Source organism: Rattus norvegicus, chromosome 10, assembly GCF_021556685.1.
Source record: "Rattus norvegicus strain SHRSP/BbbUtx chromosome 10, alternate assembly SHRSP_T2T, whole genome shotgun sequence".
Classification (NCBI taxonomy): Eukaryota; Metazoa; Chordata; class Mammalia; order Rodentia; family Muridae; genus Rattus; species Rattus norvegicus.
The window spans coordinates 80,180,385-80,201,343 of record NC_141543.1 but is presented as its reverse complement, the minus strand read 5'-3'; the positions used below and the strand labels follow the sequence as shown (position 1 = coordinate 80,201,343).

General features: G+C 44.7%; 1 protein-coding gene and 1 long non-coding RNA gene across 10 annotated transcripts in view; one reads left to right on the top strand and one right to left on the bottom strand.

The window, feature by feature from the left end:
• Ankfn1 (ankyrin-repeat and fibronectin type III domain containing 1) overlaps positions 1-20,959 on the top strand; it is a 348,355-nt gene that overhangs the window by 281,482 nt on the left and 45,914 nt on the right. For all 9 annotated transcript variants that reach the window (XM_087569238.1, XM_087569239.1, NM_001447300.1 and 6 more), the window contains 5 exon segments: positions 1,887-1,994; positions 7,633-7,732; positions 8,137-8,269; positions 8,777-8,893; positions 15,191-15,406. In XM_087569238.1, the coding sequence (XP_087425364.1) occupies positions 1,887-1,994; positions 7,633-7,732; positions 8,137-8,269; positions 8,777-8,893; positions 15,191-15,406 (674 nt within the window).
• LOC148003037 (uncharacterized) lies at positions 7,193-15,169 on the bottom strand. Its single transcript, XR_015631277.1, has 3 exons — positions 14,796-15,169; positions 8,758-8,959; positions 7,193-8,630 (listed from the first exon to the last, which is right to left on the bottom strand). It is a non-coding gene; the product is annotated as an uncharacterized LOC148003037 (long non-coding RNA).

The window sequence follows — 20,959 nt, the reverse complement described above, 5'->3', positions numbered from 1 at the left end:
GAGCATTTCCTGTGTGCCAGCGATGCTACTTGACTCACGTTCTTTCTTTTCAATCTCATGCCCCAAATGAGTTTAAAAAACTGACTTTGCAGAGAACAAACATGAGGCAAATGGAAGCCCAGTCGTGGCTCCTGCCCACAAGGAACAGAGTCTACAAAAGGCACCTGTGCCAATCTTTCGTCTCCAGAGTTGACCACAACTAAGCCCCAACAGACAAACTCCAACTAAGATCTAACTCTCTTGCCCAAAGGAAAATATAACTGTGCACCGTGTAATGAAATGGGCGTGGACACTACAGACAAGGTCACTAGACCATACCGCAGTGCTGGCGGGGGCCACCGAGCTGACAGACAGGGCTGGAATGGGGAAGGGATGTTTCGGCTTCATCTTCCTCAAGGTAAAATGAAGAACAATACGTAGGAGAGAACGAGAAGGCAGAGGGACTTGAAGATCTACGAGGCCCCTTTCTCCCTAGATAATCATCAGCTGGGGGTAAAAACTGGTGTTTCCCTACTGAACGGCCCTTCAAGCCTTGTTTACAGAATGTCTGACATGGGACAGGCATTGTGCCAGATCCCTAATATAGTTCTCATTTCGTCCTCATAAACCTCTCGTGAGACAGACACCATCTTCATTTTTCAAATTAGGGAATGAAGGCCCTGTCGATAGAAAGGGCTTACCTTCAGTGAACTGGGCAACAGAAAGAGACAATGCTCACATTGGGGTGGAGTGGATCCCATGACCTAACTTTACCTTTCACTGCCTGGTCTAACTTGAACCCTCTCTGGGCTTAGCTGATCACCAATGAGGTCCCTCCAGAACATATATATATATTTCCTGAGGCCTTACATGAGCCACTGTGATCTAGCTGCCGTGAAGTACTTGAGTTTCTGAATGCAGAAGACCGTACTCTCAACAGTTCTGTCAGGGAGGGAACTGAGGGCAGACTGGCTTCTCCGAGGTGCAGTGACCTAACCTTCACAGGGACGTACTTGAAGCCGTGGCTTTTGAAATGTTCAGAAAGGAAAACCAGAGGAGGGAGATAGAATGGGTAAAATAGGAGCCGGGATGGACAGAGAAGTGACTGACCTGCTGGGGAAAGCCAGAGAGCTGCAGACAGCAGAACTGCAATCTTGACATTAGTCCCATATGAGTTATTACTCTTGATATCATTATAGCCAAATGGAATGAAAATAGGAGGAGAAAAGCTCAGTGGGGACTGCAATTTAAATTTGCCATGTAAGCTAATACTGTATATTTAGACCCTTTGCAGACAGGGTGGTGGTGGCCCGGGCTCTGTGCAAGGCCTGCTGTGCCAGCTAACCAAAGCAGACATTCATTAGAGCAAAATGTAGATTTCCATTTCTTGGCATCTGACGTGGGCTCTTTCCTTGGAAAGAAATGTCAATTTGGCCAAAAGTGTGAAACCTACAATAAAAGCATTGGGACTGTGGATTTCATCTAGTCTGCACATTCCCGCCCGTCTTTCCTACTGGGAAAATCCAGTCGAAACTTGGGGTGCTGAGTGAAGAGGTAAACGGGGCTCTTACTGATCAGAACAGGGGATGCTAAGGGAGGGAGGGAGGGCTAGGAGAGGAGATATTGGACTTCCAAATTCCCTGTTTCTTTTGGCTCCCGAGTATCATTTTCTCCTGCCCCCGAACTGCCCCAACACAAGAAGCCAACCACAATTACTGTTTTGCACAAGGCTCTGAACAATGGCAGCTCCCAAACCCGCGGCCTCGCCTGCCAGTTCTGCGTGCGCTGGGTGCTTCATCCACGGAGCCTGCGGGTAGCGAACACAAAATCCCAGCACCTCGGGCAAGGCGGGGCAGAGGCTGCCTTGGCTTTCAAATGTCCCTCTGTTTGTTTCTTTTGTTCAATAGACTGGAAAGACTATGACAACAGAGAGCCCAGACACAAGGGACAGAGCGAGGTTCTGGAGAGCCTGCTGCAGCAGGTCCGAGCCCTTCATCAGCATTGCAGCTGCAGGGGTAAGGATAAAATCTGTGCTGGGCCATCGGCTGAGGTCTCAGTGGCGCCGGTAATTTTAGCAGTTTCCTAGCTCGGTCATACCTTCCCATTCATCAGGGAGAAAGAGATATTAATATTTGTACATCTGGAATCACTTTACAGCACTATCTTGCTTTAACCGTTCCACGGAGCCTTCCCTCTCCTTTCCTCCCCTTTTTGCGGAGAACACAAAAAGCTTGAAAATAAGCACAAGGGAAGTAAAAAAAGGGGGGGGGGAGGCTTCTGCTACTGTTCTCTCTGAACTGGCCCTCCACCATCCTCCTCTGTGGACCCTACGCGACAAACTCCCTCAACATTTCACCCCCGAGCATCATAGAGGGGGCTCCAACGATGACAACCAAAGAAAAGGCTTTCACATCAGTTGCTAAAATTGCTTCACGTCCACCATGCCAAAATTTCATCCTCACGTTAGCCATTGCAAGGGAGGCCGAGTTGATACGCCCAAGGTCAGAATGCCAAGCCGTGGGCCTGGGACTTGTGGTGCCATGTCCAACCCGTCCTGCAGTGCCTCGCTTTTGACCCCCTGAACTTTCATCCCACCTTGAACTTTAGCCTTTCTCCATTCCAGTGTTTGGACGGGAGTTAGAGCTCACCTCCCATCCATTTTAGCCCCACTTCACCCAGAGACTGTTGCGATGCTTTTAAAAGCTTCTCTGTTGCTTGGGCTGCTCAGATGGGACAGGGTCAGGTTTCTGATCTGTGTAATGATTCGTGGAAGAGGCACTTAGTTTTATTTGGAGAATTAAAGCCTCCATAAAGTTTTCATTTTCCATGCTCCCATCAGATCTCCAACTACTCTGTGCTCCCTAGATTCGGGGCACTGCTGAGCCAGCTGGGTAAAACACCCATGGCCCAGGCTAAGAAGCTGCGCTTGCTGTTTAGACGAGACATAAATCACAGTTCGCATTAGCGAAAAGTTTCCCAATTACTCTATAGCTCTGACAACAGGGCCCTTCAGAGACGTTGGCTCTAGCTGGAGATGAGGACAAGTGTTTGCAAGAAAATGGTGTTTTTCTAATGAGTGGCTCATTCGAGAGATGTAAAGACGTCCGAGAGCAGCTGGAGAAGAAACCCCAAGTGGATTTTACATTCTTGGGACTCTGAGAAAATTGGATATCTCCTCCCAATACACCCCACAAAAGGAGGCCTGCAACACTCTACACTGACCAGGGTCCATTCAGTTCTGGGTTCCTGGGTTCATTTAATCACGTTGGGTGTCACCTGGGTTCCTCTCTTTTCTCCCTCTCCCGTGCTCCCCTGCCTACTGGCTCCTGTCTGGAAGCATGGTAATCTAAGAATGGGACAGGTGTTCTTTTCAACCCATAGCCACTTTGTGTTTGATATTCTTAGGAAGGGAGCTGAAGCTGCCCCGGATTGATTGTATTGGTTTTTGATTTGCATTATTACTAAGGATTCAGAAGCTCTCCCTAGAACTATATGATTACCATCCAGTAACCAAGAAATGATTTCCTGGATAGCCCGATTATTTCTATAGTTTCCATTCAACTCTTATCACACATGCACACACCCCTCCCCCAACCATAGCTGTACACATATTAGGAGTGGTGCAGCTAAGGAATAAAGGGGACCTCCCCCAGAAGGGACAGTTTTGAATCTGTTGAAGTGTATGCTGGGCACTGAAACAACACAGACCATGCGAGAGGCTCAGCTCAAGAGCTCAGATCAGGTTAGGTTAGGAGGCGCCAAATTCTTCATCCCTCTGGTGGAAATGGGAACTAGACATCAGAATATTAAAGGCTGACATAAAGAACCTGGCAAATTTGATCAGACAAGCCTTTTCCAGATTCTTCGGCCATAAAATAAAAAAACTTTGCCATAGAATTAGTATTCTGTGGTATAAACTTTGGGAAAGGTTGACCTGTGACCCAACAGGATAAAATAAATTGCCTCAGACAAAAAGCAATGCCTCGAAGATGCATTCAACTTAACTCTGCATTTCAAAGGGCAAGCAGAGATTGTGTGAAGATTGCTCATGGGGAGGTACAAAGCCGTTGTTTTGAATATTCAGTTACATGGAGATAGTGTAGTTTACTGGGGACATAAACCTTTATAAACTTGGCAAAAAGGAAAAGCAAAGACTAGTTCTACCATTTAGAGTTTGGGGAAGAGCATTTAACTTAGCCCTGATCACAGCTTCTTCATCAGAAAGTCAGGCTATGTAACCTGCCCTGTTGCCAAGAGGTGATGGGTTTAATGGGTTTAATACACCCAGCATAGCCAAAGCCCTTCCCAAACTCTAGTTCATCTTCAGCTATTGTTCTTGCAAGGAGAAAACGGTGCCACTCTCCATCCACAGCGATCGACTGGCACATGGTAGCATTAAAGCATGAGGGGTGACTCCAGTGTACGGAGCTGGGGTACTCGCCAATACCCAGCAGCCTCCAGTGCTGAAGCAATAGAAAAGCATCTGTACTCCTCCCCGAGCCCTGACCAGTCATTACCAAGGCCTTTCAAGGCCTTTCTATATGGACATCTATGCCTTCTGTTGGAGCTTTATTGCCCCTCCTCTTCTTTCCTACTAGAACTCTGGTTAGTTAGAGGTTAAAATATTTTAACGAATATCCTTGCTTTCTTTTGCCACCCCCAATCTTTGTTTTTAAGGTAAGGTCTCAGCATGTATCCCTGGTTGATTTGGAAACTCACAATGCAGACCAGGCTGGCCTTAAACTCACCATGATCCTCCTCCCTCAACCTCTTCAGTGCTGGGATTTCAGCTTGTGTAGCACCATGCCTAGCCCAGTTCCTCCAATTTCCCTGAATGGTCCCCTCGATGACTTTCTGTCCTGACCCCCTTTTGCTCCGCTTTCTCAAGAAAATTATCACTTGCATTTTCTAAGCCCTCTGCTGGTTTTTTTTTTAAGTAGCTGATAACATTTTTTCTTTCCGATAACATTTTAAATTCTCAATGCACTTTCGTTCTACTATTAAAAAATTAATAATCCCTGCTGTTATCCGAGTTCAGCATCTCGTCTCTCAGAATGTTACTGGCAAGCTCCACTTTGTTCCATGTTTTATTTTTCTCAACACAGCCTCCTGTGGGTATAAATTTTTGCAATCTACTTTTAATAAGGGTTCAACCTCTTCTCTAACCCCGCAGAGGTGGTGGAAAAGAAAAGTTACTAGGATATGGGAGAAGTGGACTTGTTCAGCAACAGTTCTTTGGGGCGAGCTTTACTGTCCTTAGTGTTCAGTCCCATAGCAAATACCAAATACAATTTAGCAGCTGTAGACCAGTCCTCTCACCAGGCAGACACCACACACAAACTGGCAGCTACAGTCCAGACTTCTCAGCAGGCAGACACCAGGCACGAACCAGCAGCTGTAGTTCAATCCTGAAGGAACTGCAAAGCTTGCCAACCAGCCTGAGGCGAGGCTGCAGAAGCAGCAAGTTGCCACAGGCACCTCACAAGCAGTTCTTGGGTGAGTTTCTCTCAATGGCGGTGTTATCACAAATTGAGCTCAACCATGCTTTGTAAGGCCAACCAATATATTTGTGTCTTTATCAAAGAATAGCTAAGTGGAGCAAACCAAACCAAGGCTCGGTGCTCTTCTCCCACTGGCTGTGGGGTCATATTGATACTCCTTTATCAAATGTGCTTTCACATGTTTGCTGTATCAAAACATCCTTTCAACAGTGTCTGCTTCAGGGAAACATTCTTTCACGAGTCTGCTTTAGCAAGACATCCTTTCACCTGTGTGCCCCAGCGAAACATCATTTGACATAACTGACTTTCCGGAGAAACTAGAAGTTTCTACTTCGTCTTCCTTCAAACTTTTTCTTTTCCCTGACTTTGGGCCTTGTGTTTTCTGGTGAATCTATTTCTGAGCTGCCTAATGAACCTTCAGTATTTGCTCAGATTTAAAAGATGAGAGATCAATAGCCAGTGGGGACACGGACAAGGAAGGAACTTTATTCACGGGCTTCACTGCCAGGTGAACTTGTGTCACGCTTTCATTGGGAAATCACCAATGGCATAATCTGTGGGTGTAATCTCTGTGAAATTCTCCAGAGATGTTTCTTCTGGGATCCTCCCTAGAGAGTATAACTTTCAGCATGTGTGTTCTGAGAGCAGAATGGGTAAATGTTAATATATGACAACTTCCATTTAAGCTGCCAGTTTTCATAATATCTAGTAGCATCAGCGCCATCATCCCATTTCCTATTGCCACTGAGGTCTCCCTGTCTCCTTCAGAGGCTTTGCTTTTGTGGCCCATTGATCTGTGTTTGTTTTCTTTCCCAGAGAATAAGCTGTTAACTTTCACCTAGAGTAGGAAAGAATTTTTTTGTCTATCTAGAGGAAGATCTAGAAGTCTGATTTTTAAAGCAGATTTGAGAAACTCCTGGTTTTACCTGCCTATGTTCCTTTTTCCCATGGGAACCATGGAGCATGTGGGGTGAACCAGGTTGCTTTTCAGTGGTCCACTGGGGGTTTCAGCATTTCCCATAGATCTTTCTCTAGGGGTGGACCTCAAGAAACGTCCCCCTTTTCATGTGAACATGTTCATTGATGTTGTCATTGTTTCTGGTTTGTCTATGTAGTAATTTTAAGACAGACTGTTTCAAAGCAGACATCCTAATACTCTTGCAGTCTCTGCCCCATCTTCTGTAACGTTTCCTGAGCAGGAGCTGTAAGGTAGATCTATTGTTTGAGGCTGGTCTCTCCAGGACCTTCAGACATTTTCATAAGTAACTGTACATACTAGGCATGACTACCCTAGATTGCTAACTATAGTTTTATGAAGTGATGGGATACATTGAGTAAATCTGCTCCTCTTCTTTCTTTTTCCTATGCTCCAGACCTTCTGTAATGCACTCATACTAATCCTATAAGGAAAAAATCCAATTGGATATATAAACTAACAAGGCAAACTTTGGAAGGATTGAGGAGTGGTGACTATTAGAGAACCAGCTGTCAGAGGCTGGGGATGAGAAGGAACTCATTCCCTCTCTTTTCCTCTTACTTGATAATAAAGTACTTACCCTGAGAGTATAAACAGAAGGCCCTACATGCTTTCCCTCGGTTATAAATATTGCTCACCTCCAGCATTTGTGAAGAAGTTGCTCACTGAGTCAGCTACTGGGATATTAGTGACTTTTACAACACAACGCTTTGACAAAAGACCAGGCAGAAAATGCTTAAAGGAAGAAGGTCTTGCTTTATTTTATGGTTTGGGGAGGGCATGGTGAAGAGCTCATAGCATAGAGGCTGAGGTGCATAGCTGCTGTTGCATTCGCTCTTTAGGGAATGGAAAACTAAGAGAGCAGATTGGACAATCCCCTTCCCCAAAGACCTGGCCCCAGTAAGTTACCTCCACCAGCCAGGCCTCACCTCCCAAAGCCTACAAAGCACCAACACCCACAAACAGCTCCACTAGCTAGAGACCAAACTACAAACCATGAGCCTATTAGGTCATTTCCAATTCAGGCCATAGCAATTGGTATCTCAATACGCTGGAGCCCTCAATGACATTGGGAAGTGACAAGGACAAGGGAAGGCCAGGAGGAGATAGGAAGACAAAGCAGGAATGTTGATCTGTCAGGTGGAATTTGCACTGCGTCTTCTTTCTACATTCCAGAAAGCTCAAAACTGCAAACCACAGGCCGAAAGCAGTCGGTGTCAAGGAGCCTGAAGCACCTATTCCATTCCTCAAACAAGTTTGTGAAGACCTTGAAACGGTGGGTCCTAAACACTTTGTCTAGGAAGTCTCAACATCTCAGGAATGGACTAGCTGGAGGTCTAAGTGGAAACCAAGTGGGAATTTTGTATTTTTATTAAAGGGATGAATTCTTACGAGAATTTGGACAAGATATGAATCTCTAAGTTCTAACCAATACATTTGCGATACGTAGCAAAAATATGTTTCTAGGTTTATTTTCAACTCAGCTTGCAACATGTCTAAAACTAATTTTATGTGTATACATATAATTATATATATTTAGCTATAAATGTATATATAATAATAGAGTTAATTATATATGCATATATGTAGATATATAGATATAGATAACTTCCTAAGACTCAGGTTTGGTAGAAGCAAACAGTTGAAGACTTTTTTTTTCCTTTCTCTTTTTCTCTGCAGAGGACTCTACATAGCCGTTATATTTTTTTATAAAGACAATATGTTAGTCACCAATGAAGACCAAATTCCAATCGTTGAAATAGATGACTCTCACACCAGTTCTATTACACAAGATTTTCTGTGGTTCATGAAGGTACACTGAGTTCTCGTTTCATTTTTTCTTTCCCTGTTTTGCACCAGGGTTAATGCACATAAATCTCTGAAACTTTAGTTGAGGGGTTTCTCACGATCAAAGTTTGAGGATGGGAGTAAATTATCTCGAAGATCCCGTACGGCCCCAGTATGCCCCATGTCATTTTTCTCTTAAAGGCCAAAGCAGTGTCTCTACTGAGTTTTCAAAGCAAAGAAGCGTGCATCCTGTCAGATTGTGTCTCCACTGTTCAGAGTTATGGGATCATTTGGCAAAGGCTAAAATGTAGATCTGACTATTTCATTAGTATTCAGATCTTTTTCCAATTGGACAGAGATCAAAAAGTTGTTTCGTGTGTGTGTATCTGAAAATGGAGAGGAGAACAAATATCAGGGGGGGTCAGGTTTCCTCCTCCCCACCCCTACTCCACCCCCCCTCTTTGCTTTGATGCCACAACCTAAATCATTTGCTGGCTGGGACGATGATCTGACCTTGTGACCTCTTTTGCAGCTGTCTTGTATGTGGGAAGACATCAGGTGGCTAAGGCAAAGTGTGCCCATCTCCATGTCCTCATCCACAGTGCTGCAAACTCGGCAGAAGATGCTTGCCGCCACGGCCCAGCTACAGGTGAGGGCCCCGGCTTGAGCTCTGGAAAGTGTCTCCAAACTGCAAGTGCCCAGTCAGCAATCCTGCCTGAAAAGGAGAAGGGGGAGGGGGGCTCGTCCCTTTTCAGATCCCTGGCCACAGAAAGGCTTCCTGGACAAGTTGAGCATTGTGTGCCTACTCATGGTGGACTTTGGGTTTGGAATCCTAAACGAAGAGTGAGGAAATCGGAATTCTCCATTTGATATTTTATCGGCCAACTCAGGTCTTCTTCGAGGATGCATTTTCATTGCCTGTAGAACAAGGGGAGTTTGACCGGATCACTGAAGGACCGGGGCTGTTTTGTAGAAGGATTTGGAGGGGATCAGAGAGCAGCAGGGGTTTAGGGCAGCTTCTGTTAAGCCTGTGCATGTGTATGAAGCTGAGGTCCTTAAGAGAACCTTGAGCCTCTGTCAGTGGTGCAACTCTACCTAGAGTTGTCTCTTCTCCTCTCTAGAAATTTACATAATGGGAGAGTAAGCTGCATTTGGCCAGCAAGCCCACAGCCACCAGGATAGGAAAAAGGGTTCCTAAAAACTCTTCTAACTCCTCTCCCACTTTCAATAGCAAAAATTTCTCCTTCAAATCCCTGCAATAGTAACAATTCGCCCTCTTACCTCATAACAGTTACATGTTGCTAGGAAAGGTTACATTTGTCCCCCTTGGCATACTTCTTTGCGACAGACCTTAACTGTCTCATGTCCTCAGTGGATTTGCAGATTTTTGTAGTATTCTTCATTACAGTTTACTCTTGTTTGAGAAATTCCTCCAACAACTTAAAGAGAAGTTCTTGGATCCGGACTATGGTGTTGGAGCTAAATTTCGAGCCCCCTCCTTTCATCACTAACCCACCCCACCCACTTGGTTGGACTATGGCACCATCTTCCAAATCGTTTTTTCTTTAAGATGAAGAACATTTCCTTGAGGCTCAGCGCCTTCACTAGCCCATAGTACAGCTGGGATAGGCCTGAACAGAGACTGGCCAACCTTAGGATTTCAAGCAAAATTCTTTGTGGCGTGCTTCTTGGAGTCTTCCCTGAAGACTTCTATGTACTATCAGCAACCTGAGAAGAACAGGCTGTTGCGAGCTACTCCTGTAGCTACAGATGCTGACGGACACCATGATAGCTAGTATGAGCCTGTCAAACCCTCACCAGAGCACTCCTGGGCTTCCTCACTCCCGACTCCAAACATCTGATCCCACCGTCTTTTGAGACTGTTTCCCTCTTTACCAAGCTGAGAGTCCTGGTACATCACATTCACTCCTTGAAAATATTCTAGACTTTTCTCTCAGAAAAAAAAAATACATAAGCCTGGATCTACCCAACATGTCTACACTACAGTAGTTTCGCATGGATTTCTGAGAGAAGCAGAACATATGATGCATGAAAAAGACCGACTTTGCACGTAGCCACCATTCTTACCTGGGATGATGGTATCTAATGACCCCACTGCGTTTCTGTAGTGACTTGCCTTCTCATGCTATAAAGGACTATTCAAAATATCTTCTTCATTCCTCTGCCTTCCTTCCCAGCCCCCACACTCTTCATCCTGCTAACAGGTGACCATCTCACTAATTCTCCAAACGATAAGAAGGGTTTTCCACCACTGAATCTTCAGAAGCTTCCCAGACACTCGCCTTCTCTTTTCCCCGCCTGTTCCTACAGTATCTGGCCTCATCCCCCCAACTAAAAGTTTCCACAGCCGCACATGCTCTGAGTCTCATCTCTTCTCTCTGCATTTTAAAATACTCCTCTCAAACTGGAGAGGTTGATGGATCGCTGATGAAGAGCACTTATTGCCCTTGCAGAGGACCTTGTCCCCTAAACCCATATCAGGTGGCCAGTAACGACTTGCGACTCCAGGTACAGGTGGACCCATTGCTTCTGCCTCTCATGGGCACTGCATTCGTGTGTATAGACCCTCACACAGACGCATATATGTAATTTAAAATAATAAAGATTAAATCTTATTTAAAAAAACTCGCTTCAGGTTAACCCCATGCCTAAAGTGCCCCCGGATACCCTTTCAGCTACCAATCACTTTTCATTCCTCATGCTAACTTTCTTGAATTACTTACATCCTTCTTCACCAAACTCCTCTTTCCCACATCAGCTCTACTACCATACCTCTAACGAACACTGCACTGGCAGGACAACAGTTATCGAGGCTGACACTGCTACAAAGCTGGGGCTCCTTACCTGTGTGATGGGACTGCAAGTGTGGGAACTCCAGGGTGTTTGGGGGGAGGGAAAGTGGGGCTACAATCTGGCATTTCTGAGAAACAGTCTCAAGAAATTCCCAGCACTTGGAAGGCAGAGGAAGGCCCATCTCTGAGAGTTCCCTGGTCTACAGATGGAGTTCCAGGACAGCCAGGGCTACACAGAGAAACCTTGTCTCAAAAGAAAAGACATAACTTTGTATTTTGTTTGAAAAGAAAGTGGAATGTGCAAAAAGTTAATTAGTTGATTGATTTTAGTTAATCAAAAATTAACTAACCTAAGCAAAAAGTATCAAGATGTGGATGTCAGTTACGATGAGAAGGACTGAAGAGAGAGTAAGCCCCGCCCACACTCTTCACTCTGTCTGGAGACTGGTGAGGCCTGTCCTCTCTGGAAGATTCCTTCCTGGGAAGCTTCCTCCTCCACACAGAGAGGAATCTAAAATACTAATCCTGGAAAGACAGTGCAGATTATTTTACATCAGACATCCCTCCTCCACAGTTCGCAGAAATAAGCAAGAACTGGAGAGCAATGGTGGTGGTACTCAGTCTTACTTCTTCAAGTAGGAAAAAGCAATATCAATTTTCACTTTTTCTAGTCCCCTCTGGGGACTTTTCTTTAACTTTTCATGCCATCTCAAACTGAAGGTCTTTAATAACGGAGCCTCCTGGCTACAGCTAATAGCTAGTCACGGAGGTCTTCTGACTAGACGTCCTCTTGCTAACCACCACATTGGTCTCCTTCCACCTCTCCAGGCAGGGGCAGCAGGAGTCCGGTTTGCCTGACATAGCGTGATGGGTATTGTCAGGATCTATTTCTCCTTTAGGCCCAAGGGGACAAATGCTACCCAAAGCATTTTTATACCAAGGAGGAAAACCAGGGTGATTGTTATTGCTTTCTTATTCAACCTACTAGAAACCTATCGAGCTGTGTATGGTAGCATGCGCCTTTAATCACAACACTCAAGAGGTAGTCATAGGCCTGTGAGTTCAAGGCCAACCTGATTTACATAGCAAGTCCTGGGCCAGCAAGGGCTACATGGTAAGACTTCTCTTTTGAGAGAGAGAGAGAGAGAGAGAGAGAGAGAGAGAGAGAGAGAGAATAGGAAGGAAAGAAGGAAGGAGAAAAGACTTTTCCAAACATGACAGTAAGCAATCATAAGTTGACTTTATTCATAAACTTATTCAAATGGTCACATCAGTGTTAGTCCATCATGAATTGTGGGCTATGTGTTAAGGAGAATGAAAAAGTCAACTATTATTGAGTTCTTCCTGTGCACTGTGCAAAGGATCCAGAGACACGGAAAGGAAGAGCCATGTCTCTGGACAGGCACTTCAATTATAGGCAGGGTAGCCAGACACATACTAAGAAGGTTGTACACAAGACAGACTGTTGGAAAGAAAAGAGAGGATGGGGAAATCTACCCGAGATGATGTTGCAGAGCTTTACACTGCTCTGACACTTCTGAAAGTTAAAGAAGGAAAGGACATTGTTCTGCCTCACAGTATCAGAGGCCTCCACCCAGTTTGGCTGCTTGGCACCTGAGGCAAGACAGAATACCATGGCTGTGCGCATGTGCACAGGGTGCTGCCAACCTGAGAGTGACCAGAAAGCATGAAATACATGAGGAACCAGGGACACCGTAAACCCTTCAAAGGCACACTTTCAGGGAACTACTTCCCCACCAGGTTTCATTTTCTAGTTTTCATTCCCTCCAATAATGTCATCAAATTATGAATCTGGCAGTGGCAGAATCCACTGATTAGATTGGAGCCCCCATGATCCAATCCCCCCTCAGTGAGCCTGTGGGGGAGAGTTAGAAATGTCTTCCCAGAGAGTGTACAACTGCAGGATCTACGTTGGAGACCTAGAGAGGATTCCAATTACAGCAGATTTGTAAAATCCTATATTCAACAGGGTAGCAGGCTTGAGAGTTTGTGAAACACATTTGCATGTATTGTTTGATTTATTCCTCTGAATACTCTCTGAGGTAAGGATTAGCCAGAGTGACACCTAAACTGTAAGGACCTTTAATTTAAGATGGTGACGCTTGGGACCAGAGAGAGTAAACAGTCTGATAAATAATGAATGACAGCCACCCTGGAAACTCAGCGACTGTAGGAGTGAAGTTCTAAGAGTGTTCTAAACCAACTCATTACTGGCTCGGAAGACCAACTGTTAAATATTCAGAAGGCTCATTGTCATACCCAAAGTAACTCAGAATGGGCTACACTACAGAGACGGTCACTTATTACAAAACAGCCACCCCACTCCTGGTCCTTTTGTTTTCGTATTGCAGTTCATCAATCCAACACTGCTTATATAACAACATGTCTATATAGAACTACAGCGTGATAGAGATGTAGACTAAAGATCTTACCAAAGTTGTGAGTGTGTGTGTGTGTCTGTGTCTGTGTGTGTGTGTGTCTGTGTGCGCGCACATGCATGTGATTTATAAGTAACTTGTTAGAAAAGAAAAATCTGAATGATTAGGCCACTTAAAATTTAATCTTACCAAATGCATTTTGTCAAATAATTATTTTTGAAACTCCTTGCTCATTCTGTGTCTGGTCTTTGTGAGGAAAAATAAAAAGCTTAAGACACAGTCCCTATCTATGAGGGAGCACTCCATGGTATGAAATTTGAAAATTGACCAGCTGGCTCATTTATCTTTAGCTCAACCTTGTCATTTTTACAAATTCCAGTTCTACATCGACTCTCACACCAATACATCATTACTTCATCATTTGTGTGAGCTCACACCACACAGACAACACACACACACACAAACACACACAGAGACACAGACAGACACAGACACACACATACTCACATACACACAGACACAGAGAGACATACACAGAGACACACACAGAAGGCACACAGACACACACACAGAAGACACACATAGAGACACACACACAGAAGGCACACATAGAGACACATACACAGAAGATACACATATATATACACAAATAGAAGACACACACACAGAAGGCACACAGACACACACAGAAGATACACATATATATACACAAATAGAAGACACACACACAGAAGACACACACAGAGACACACACAGAGACATAGACACAGAGAGACACACACACAGAAGACACACAGAGAGAAGACACACACAGACACAGACACACAAAGACACACACAGAGAAGGCACACACACAGACACACAGAGACACATACACAGAAGACACATACATACACACACCACAGACATAAAGAGACACAGAAAGACACACACACAGACATAAAGAGACACAGAAAGATGCACACACACACACACACACACACACACACACACACACCAGCAATGGTTTGATCCTAATCATCTAGCTCTCTTGGCTAGAGCTCTTCACCCCTTCATACTTCTACAGTTCCTGTTTAATAGCCCCTGCCTCGGCTCCTTCAGATGCTGTGTTGCATCCTTCGCTTCCTATTCTTCTAAAAGCACTGTCTGCTCTGTTGACAGAGTTTACAAGCAATTTCAACCAGAGTTTTAGTAGGCAGGACTCTCTGAGATGCAAACCAGGCCAATCCCGATTAAAGACCTTGACAGGTACTGCACAGTCATCTGGGGGCCTCTGGACAATAGGCCCCATTATCAATTCACCTCTTCACTTTAAACAACCCACCCCATACTCGCTTACTGGAGATCTCTTGACAACTCCACAAGGAGCATACTTGGAATATCAGACATTTTTCTTTAAAACATCTGGGATTCTCTTCAAGTGCTGGTCACTGAGGTTTATGTGCTGGTGCGTCTATGTGGGCAAAAGATATTTACAGATATTGAATTTGCTTAAAAAAATATAGCGTCTGTGCCTCTTGCTATAATCTTTGCAGGCTCTCAGTGAAGACTTTTCTTTGAGCTTTCTCTTAAGCACACTTCTGCAGTCCCACCTATGCTAGGTCTAAGTCTGAAAAAAAAAAACAAAAAAGCAAACAGCTCCTCAGAAATCCAGTTGTTCCTTGTCTTTTGTTGTGGTCTTGTTTCTTTGTTTTATGTTATCAACTGAGCTACCAGTAATCTGTTGCTTTGTAGAATTTACTTGGAACACACAACTTGGGAAGACTCTACTATGAGCCTATTAAAGATCGCCATGGCAACATCCTCATAGTTACCATCAGAGAAGTGGAGATGCTTTATTCCTTTTTTAATGGCAAATGGATGCAAATCTCAAAACTGCAAAGCCAGAGGAAGTCTCTGTCAACACCCGAAGAGCCAACAGCCTTAGATATTTTACTAATAACCATCCAGGTATGTAGGATTCTTTTTTCCAATCTGCTGATATTTGTGATTCCGATACATCTATGTCATCTCCAGTACAATACGCCAAGAGTCATTCCCATCAATGGGGATGCTGTAGAGCCCTGCGGTGAGTCACCATTCAGATTCCATACACAGGAATGATGCTTTCATTGATCTCGGCCTACATATAGAACTGGTTGAGCTATCTTAAAATCAGTCACTCTGAAAATGTCCTGACAAATGCATGAGTTACTTTCACATTGCAATGACCAAATTACCTCCCAGAGGAACAACATAATGGGGAAAAGGAGTATCTTGGTTAGCAGTTTCAGATTGGTACAGTCCATCACAACAAGTGCAGGCTCCATGGCTCAGCCCTGGTGGATCAGGAAGTCCTGAGTGACTGAAACTAGGGTTTGGGTGAGGCTAACAACCTCCAAGGACCCGCCCATGGTGGTGAGCTACTCCCACTAGTTAGGTCCTATCTCCAGAAGGTCCCATAGCCCTCCAAGATTCTACCAGGCTGAGGGATAAGCAATCAAAACATGAAACGTATGAGGTATAATTAAGATACAAACCTTAACACTGGTGAACCCGTGAGAACAACTGGGAGAAGCAAGCAGGGAGTCTGCGGAGAATGTTGCAAACATTAACTTGGTGCCGGAGTGAATCCTAACCGTACAAGAATCACAAACATTGATATTTACTCTTGCCTGTTCTTCATATTACCCTCTTACAACAGCAAGGCACAATGAACTCCATTTTAGGAATGAGACAGTTGGGGATCAAAGAGGGTAAGGGACACAGGGAGGCACACAGACGATGACTGAGGGAGGCTAAAGAAGCTTTGTCCCCAATAGTCTTCCACTTGCGCAAGCCCTTCTCCAAGGCCCCAGCACTGTAGCAGTTAGCATTGAAAAGTTTGTATTCTTTTTCTGTAGCATTTCTTTACTAAGGGGAAGGCGTGTGCATGCCACAGTGCACATTCAGAGGTCAAAAGACAACTTGCAAGGAGGATCGGCTCTCTCCTCCTACCTTGTGGGTCTCGGGATCCAGCTCAGGTCATCAGGCTTGGAGGCGAGCATCTTCACCTGCTTGGCCATCTTACCAGCCCTATATCCTCTGTCTGAAAGGACCAAAAACTGTGTTAACCGCAGGTGCTGCAAGCCACAGAAAGTGGCCCTAGACACAATAGTGTCAAAGTACCAAAATGGCAGAGGAAGTCTTCTTCCAGCTGTCAGTCACATTCTGTGGAATGAGGGAGAGACTTGGGAGTAAATAGTAACTTAGGATTTTAGAGAGGGGTGGAAGAGAAGAGCTCCCAAAAACTCTCAAAATCCAAACTGGAGCAATTCATACGCAGACCCGCAGCACTTGCCACAGGCCTGGCTCCCCCAGTGGCACACATTCGTATGTGACATGGACTTCACACCACTTTGCTTTCGTTCTTACATAATTTTAAAATGCCACTGGTTGAATGGAGTTCACCAATTAGGTAGAAAACATCTAGCCAGAGCAACCATGGGCATATATCACAAACGAGTCTGTTCTAAGTAACAGGGAAGGAAGAGGCCTGTTCCATCCAGACAAATCCCAATCTCGGCCACACTAACTACCCATGTTCACCTTAAATAGCTTATTCACCTTCTCTCCCAAGGAGCATCTAATGCAAGAATGAGCCTGATCACTACTTGGCCTGGCCCAAACCAGGACAAAGTCGAACACAACACAGGTGATCTTGAGCGCTCAAAGCCAGAAGCTCTGGATTCGATCTTGTGAAGTCTGGGTTCATAGGAAATTGACCAGCTGGTGTGTGTGTGTGTGTGTGTGTGTGTGTGTGTGTGTGTGTATAGGGTTGGGGGCAGGGAGCACAGACACACTCCTGGCTCCTCTCTTCACCTTTTATAAGCAAGTGCTAAAAGAAACGTTTAAGAAATCATAATAAATTTAGTTTTTACAGGGTGACTAATACACTAATCCCCTATAGGGATAAACTGGGGTCTGGGCTACCTTTACTCCTAGAAACACAGGCCCCAGCATGATATAATACCTGGTTTCTCCTAGACTTATTACATTAAAAATGTGTTACAGGTGCAGAAAAATTCCAATCTGGTGAAAGGTTGTTAGAGAAGGAGACCAAAAATAGAGGCAGGCTCAGGTTTCCACACAGATCCAAGTGGAAAATTCACCCCCTGCTGACTGGCGCATTCCTGCTTGATGTCATTCCCACCACCACCACCCCCTCTCCTCTCCTCACCTTCTCTCTCCCACTTCCCAGGCAGGTCTAACACTGGATGGGAAACGGACAGTAAGACTCTTAGGGTTGGTGGCCAAACACTGAAGACTGGAAACATAATTCTGTCAGGAGTTGGTGCCACCAACTCAACATGAAGGCTGAGCTAGACCTTGGTGGCCCAAAAGATGGCTGGGTACATCGCAGTGACAAGCCAAACTCTCTTCTCTCAAAGAATTGACGGAGAGAAGGCATGCTGGTGGAGGTCTCGGTTTCTTCCTAGCACCTCACAACACTCTCTGGGGTATCCCTTTGAAACTAGGGTGACTGGGTAATATTTCTACTCCATTTCTCAGCCATGTGACCAGAGAGAGTTACTCTTCAGCTCTTTGTCTCCGATTCTGGAAGAAAAAAGAAAAACACCAAACCCTACAAACCCTACCTCACAGGGTTCTGAAGAAGATGCCATGATGAAATGGCATAGAAGCATCAGGAGAGTAAACCAACACAGTAAACTTTCACAATCTTTATTCTTTTCCACCAATACTAAGCTCCCCTCAGGTCACTCTCAATCCAACTTCCTTCACCTTCCTGAGGAGACCTTTGCTACTGGCTGGTCATCTCTTGAGGTGTTTTGTCACCCCGTCTACATCTTTGTAACAATGCTGTAAGAGATTCTCGGTATGAAGACTATGTGAGTCACACCCAGTCAGGCCTCAACAAAATCTTATCTTACAACTACTCTATCAATCCCTGGGGCTCCTCAGAAACTCTGACATCCAACTCCTCAAATTCCCAACCTCTTCAGGTCCTAGGCTTTATGAATTGGCCTCTCTCACGTATGTGGGGAAAAAAAAACCCTCTTCACCCTACCCACTGTCTCCCTCCTACACCCTGGAAAGTAAAGGAAGTCGTTATAAACAAATTAGAGTCCTGCTGAGCAAGCTGATTGGCAGTGAGGGTATTTCCCAACAAGAGGGCTGCTCTGGGCTGTGCTTGCTCTAGAACCTTCAGGGGCTGGATAACTTGAGGGTGCAGTTGTCTAAGGACATTAATTTCATACACATACTCTGTATATTCAATGCTGCTGTATCTGTTATCATTGGATTCTCGTGAAAAGCCAGTGAGGCTTAATGAGTCTGTGTCCAGGCCACATATGAAGATACGCATTTTAAGGAGATGATGTGCCGATGTCACATTATCCAAAAATAGAGAAAAACGATGGGAGAGTCACACCCACCACCTAATTGGAGCCCTCCCCATTCTACTTCATGACTAGAGGCTCTCTGTTTCCTTTCTTCACAGGCTGTCCTAGGGAAACTTGCCCACTTCGGCTGTCTGCTTCCTCCCTTAGGCATGACTTGTCACCACTAGATGTCCAGGACATATTAATTACCTCTTCTGCCATTTCTGCTGTCTGACCCGTACCTTCCTCCTACACCCTTCCTACACATGCATCTAACACGTTAATCAAAAAGGAGTCTCAGGTATAGAAGTAAGAAGCAAGTGGGTTCACGCCTGTTCACACTATTTACACTCACCAAAGTCTATAAACAACCTCTAGTCTGTAATAGCTGCTAAATGGCTGAACAAAACCGAGTTTGGCCTTGTCCTGGAGAGTTATTCAGTCATAAGCGAGTCAGGTCCAATCCAGGTTACAGCCTAGATGAGCCTTGCACTCTACATCACACTAAGCAAACGAAGCCAGATAGGGACTCTCGCAGGTTATGTGACTTCAATCGCATGCTGTACCTACTACAATAAGCAAGATCGAGGGGACAGAATTCCTGGGCAGGGGGAAGACAGATGGGAGAACCGTGGGTGATGAATGTGAGGCTTCTTTCTTAAGTATATTGAAAAGGTCTAAATGTTGGTATTGACAGTAACACAACCTTGCCAATATGCTAAACACTGATGCCCATAATGTGTTATGAAGATGAAACGTATGAGTTACACCTCACTTTAGAAGGGGATTGGGACTGGAGAGATGGCTCAGTGGTTAAGAGCACTGACTGCTCTTCCAGAGGTCCTGAGTTCAATTCCCAGCCACTACGTGGTGGCTCACAACCATCTGTCATGGGATCCGATGCCCTTTTCTGGTGTGTCTGAAGAAGACAGTGACAGTGTGCTCACATACAATAAATAAATAAATAAATAAATAAATAAATAAATAAATAAATAAATAAGACAGTGACAGTGTACTCACATACAATGAATACATACATAAATAAATAAATACATACATATATACATACATACATAAATAAGAAAGACAACTGCCTTCAGGGGGAAAAACTCTTTAAAAAATAGAAGGAATGACAGAAGTAATAGACACTACACTAATCCATAGTCATCCTCCCACGGAAATGGGGCAAACCCCAGCCCATTGTGGTACAGGACCAGGGTTCTATTGTCAAAACATTTTCCATTCTTTAAAAAGAAGTTGGGACTGCACAAAGTAAAGTAAGATCTCTCTATTTTTAAAAGCCGTAAACAACTCAGAAAATTGAAATGCCCTTCTGGTCTAATTAGTCCTAGACCCACAGTGACCACTAGCCACTCCTTCGTGACCCCTGCCCTCCTACACAATTGGCTTCCGTGCCTTACCCAACAAAATAAAAGTCCAGTACTTACTGGAAAAGCAGCTGCCTATTGTTCCTTTAGCAGGCACTAAAAAGAACAGAGGCTAGGTGGGGCGGAGGACTCTCAGACCCCATACCAGCAAGACCCAGACCTCACCTAGGTCTGCCTTTCACAAACAAGTTTTTGCAACATCAAATCAAAGAGGTTCTGAGGTGCTGGGCTTTCTTTTCTGGGCTATAGGAAAACCAAGTGAGCAAGTCAAGGCCCTTGCTCTCAAGGAGTTCAGTTAAGGGAGGGAGACAGACTTGTAAACAAATCAAGGTAATACAAGGCAGAATTAAACCAGAGCCTGATAGCAGTACTAACGTATGGGGACACACACAAAGCAACTATTAGATCTACCTAGAAATATCAGGCATTGCAGAAGAGGTGGTGTGGGGCTGAGCCATGAGAGGAAGCTAAGTTTATCAGATGGAGGAAAAGAGCCAGAGAAGGGAGAGAGGGGGCATTAAATGAGAGAATACAGGCAAAGAAAGGAGGCAGCGGGAGCTGGAGGCGCAGCTTCATTCAGCCTCCCTGGAGTACACGCGGGCCTAACACAATCTTCATGTGGACTTTATTAAGCTGATTAGAAAAACTGGCTCATAGCTTTCTCCCTCACACTGGAACGTAAGCTCCATGAAGGAAAAGATAAGTCTTATTCATCTCTGTGTCATCCACAAGCACGCATAATCCCCGACGTGTTA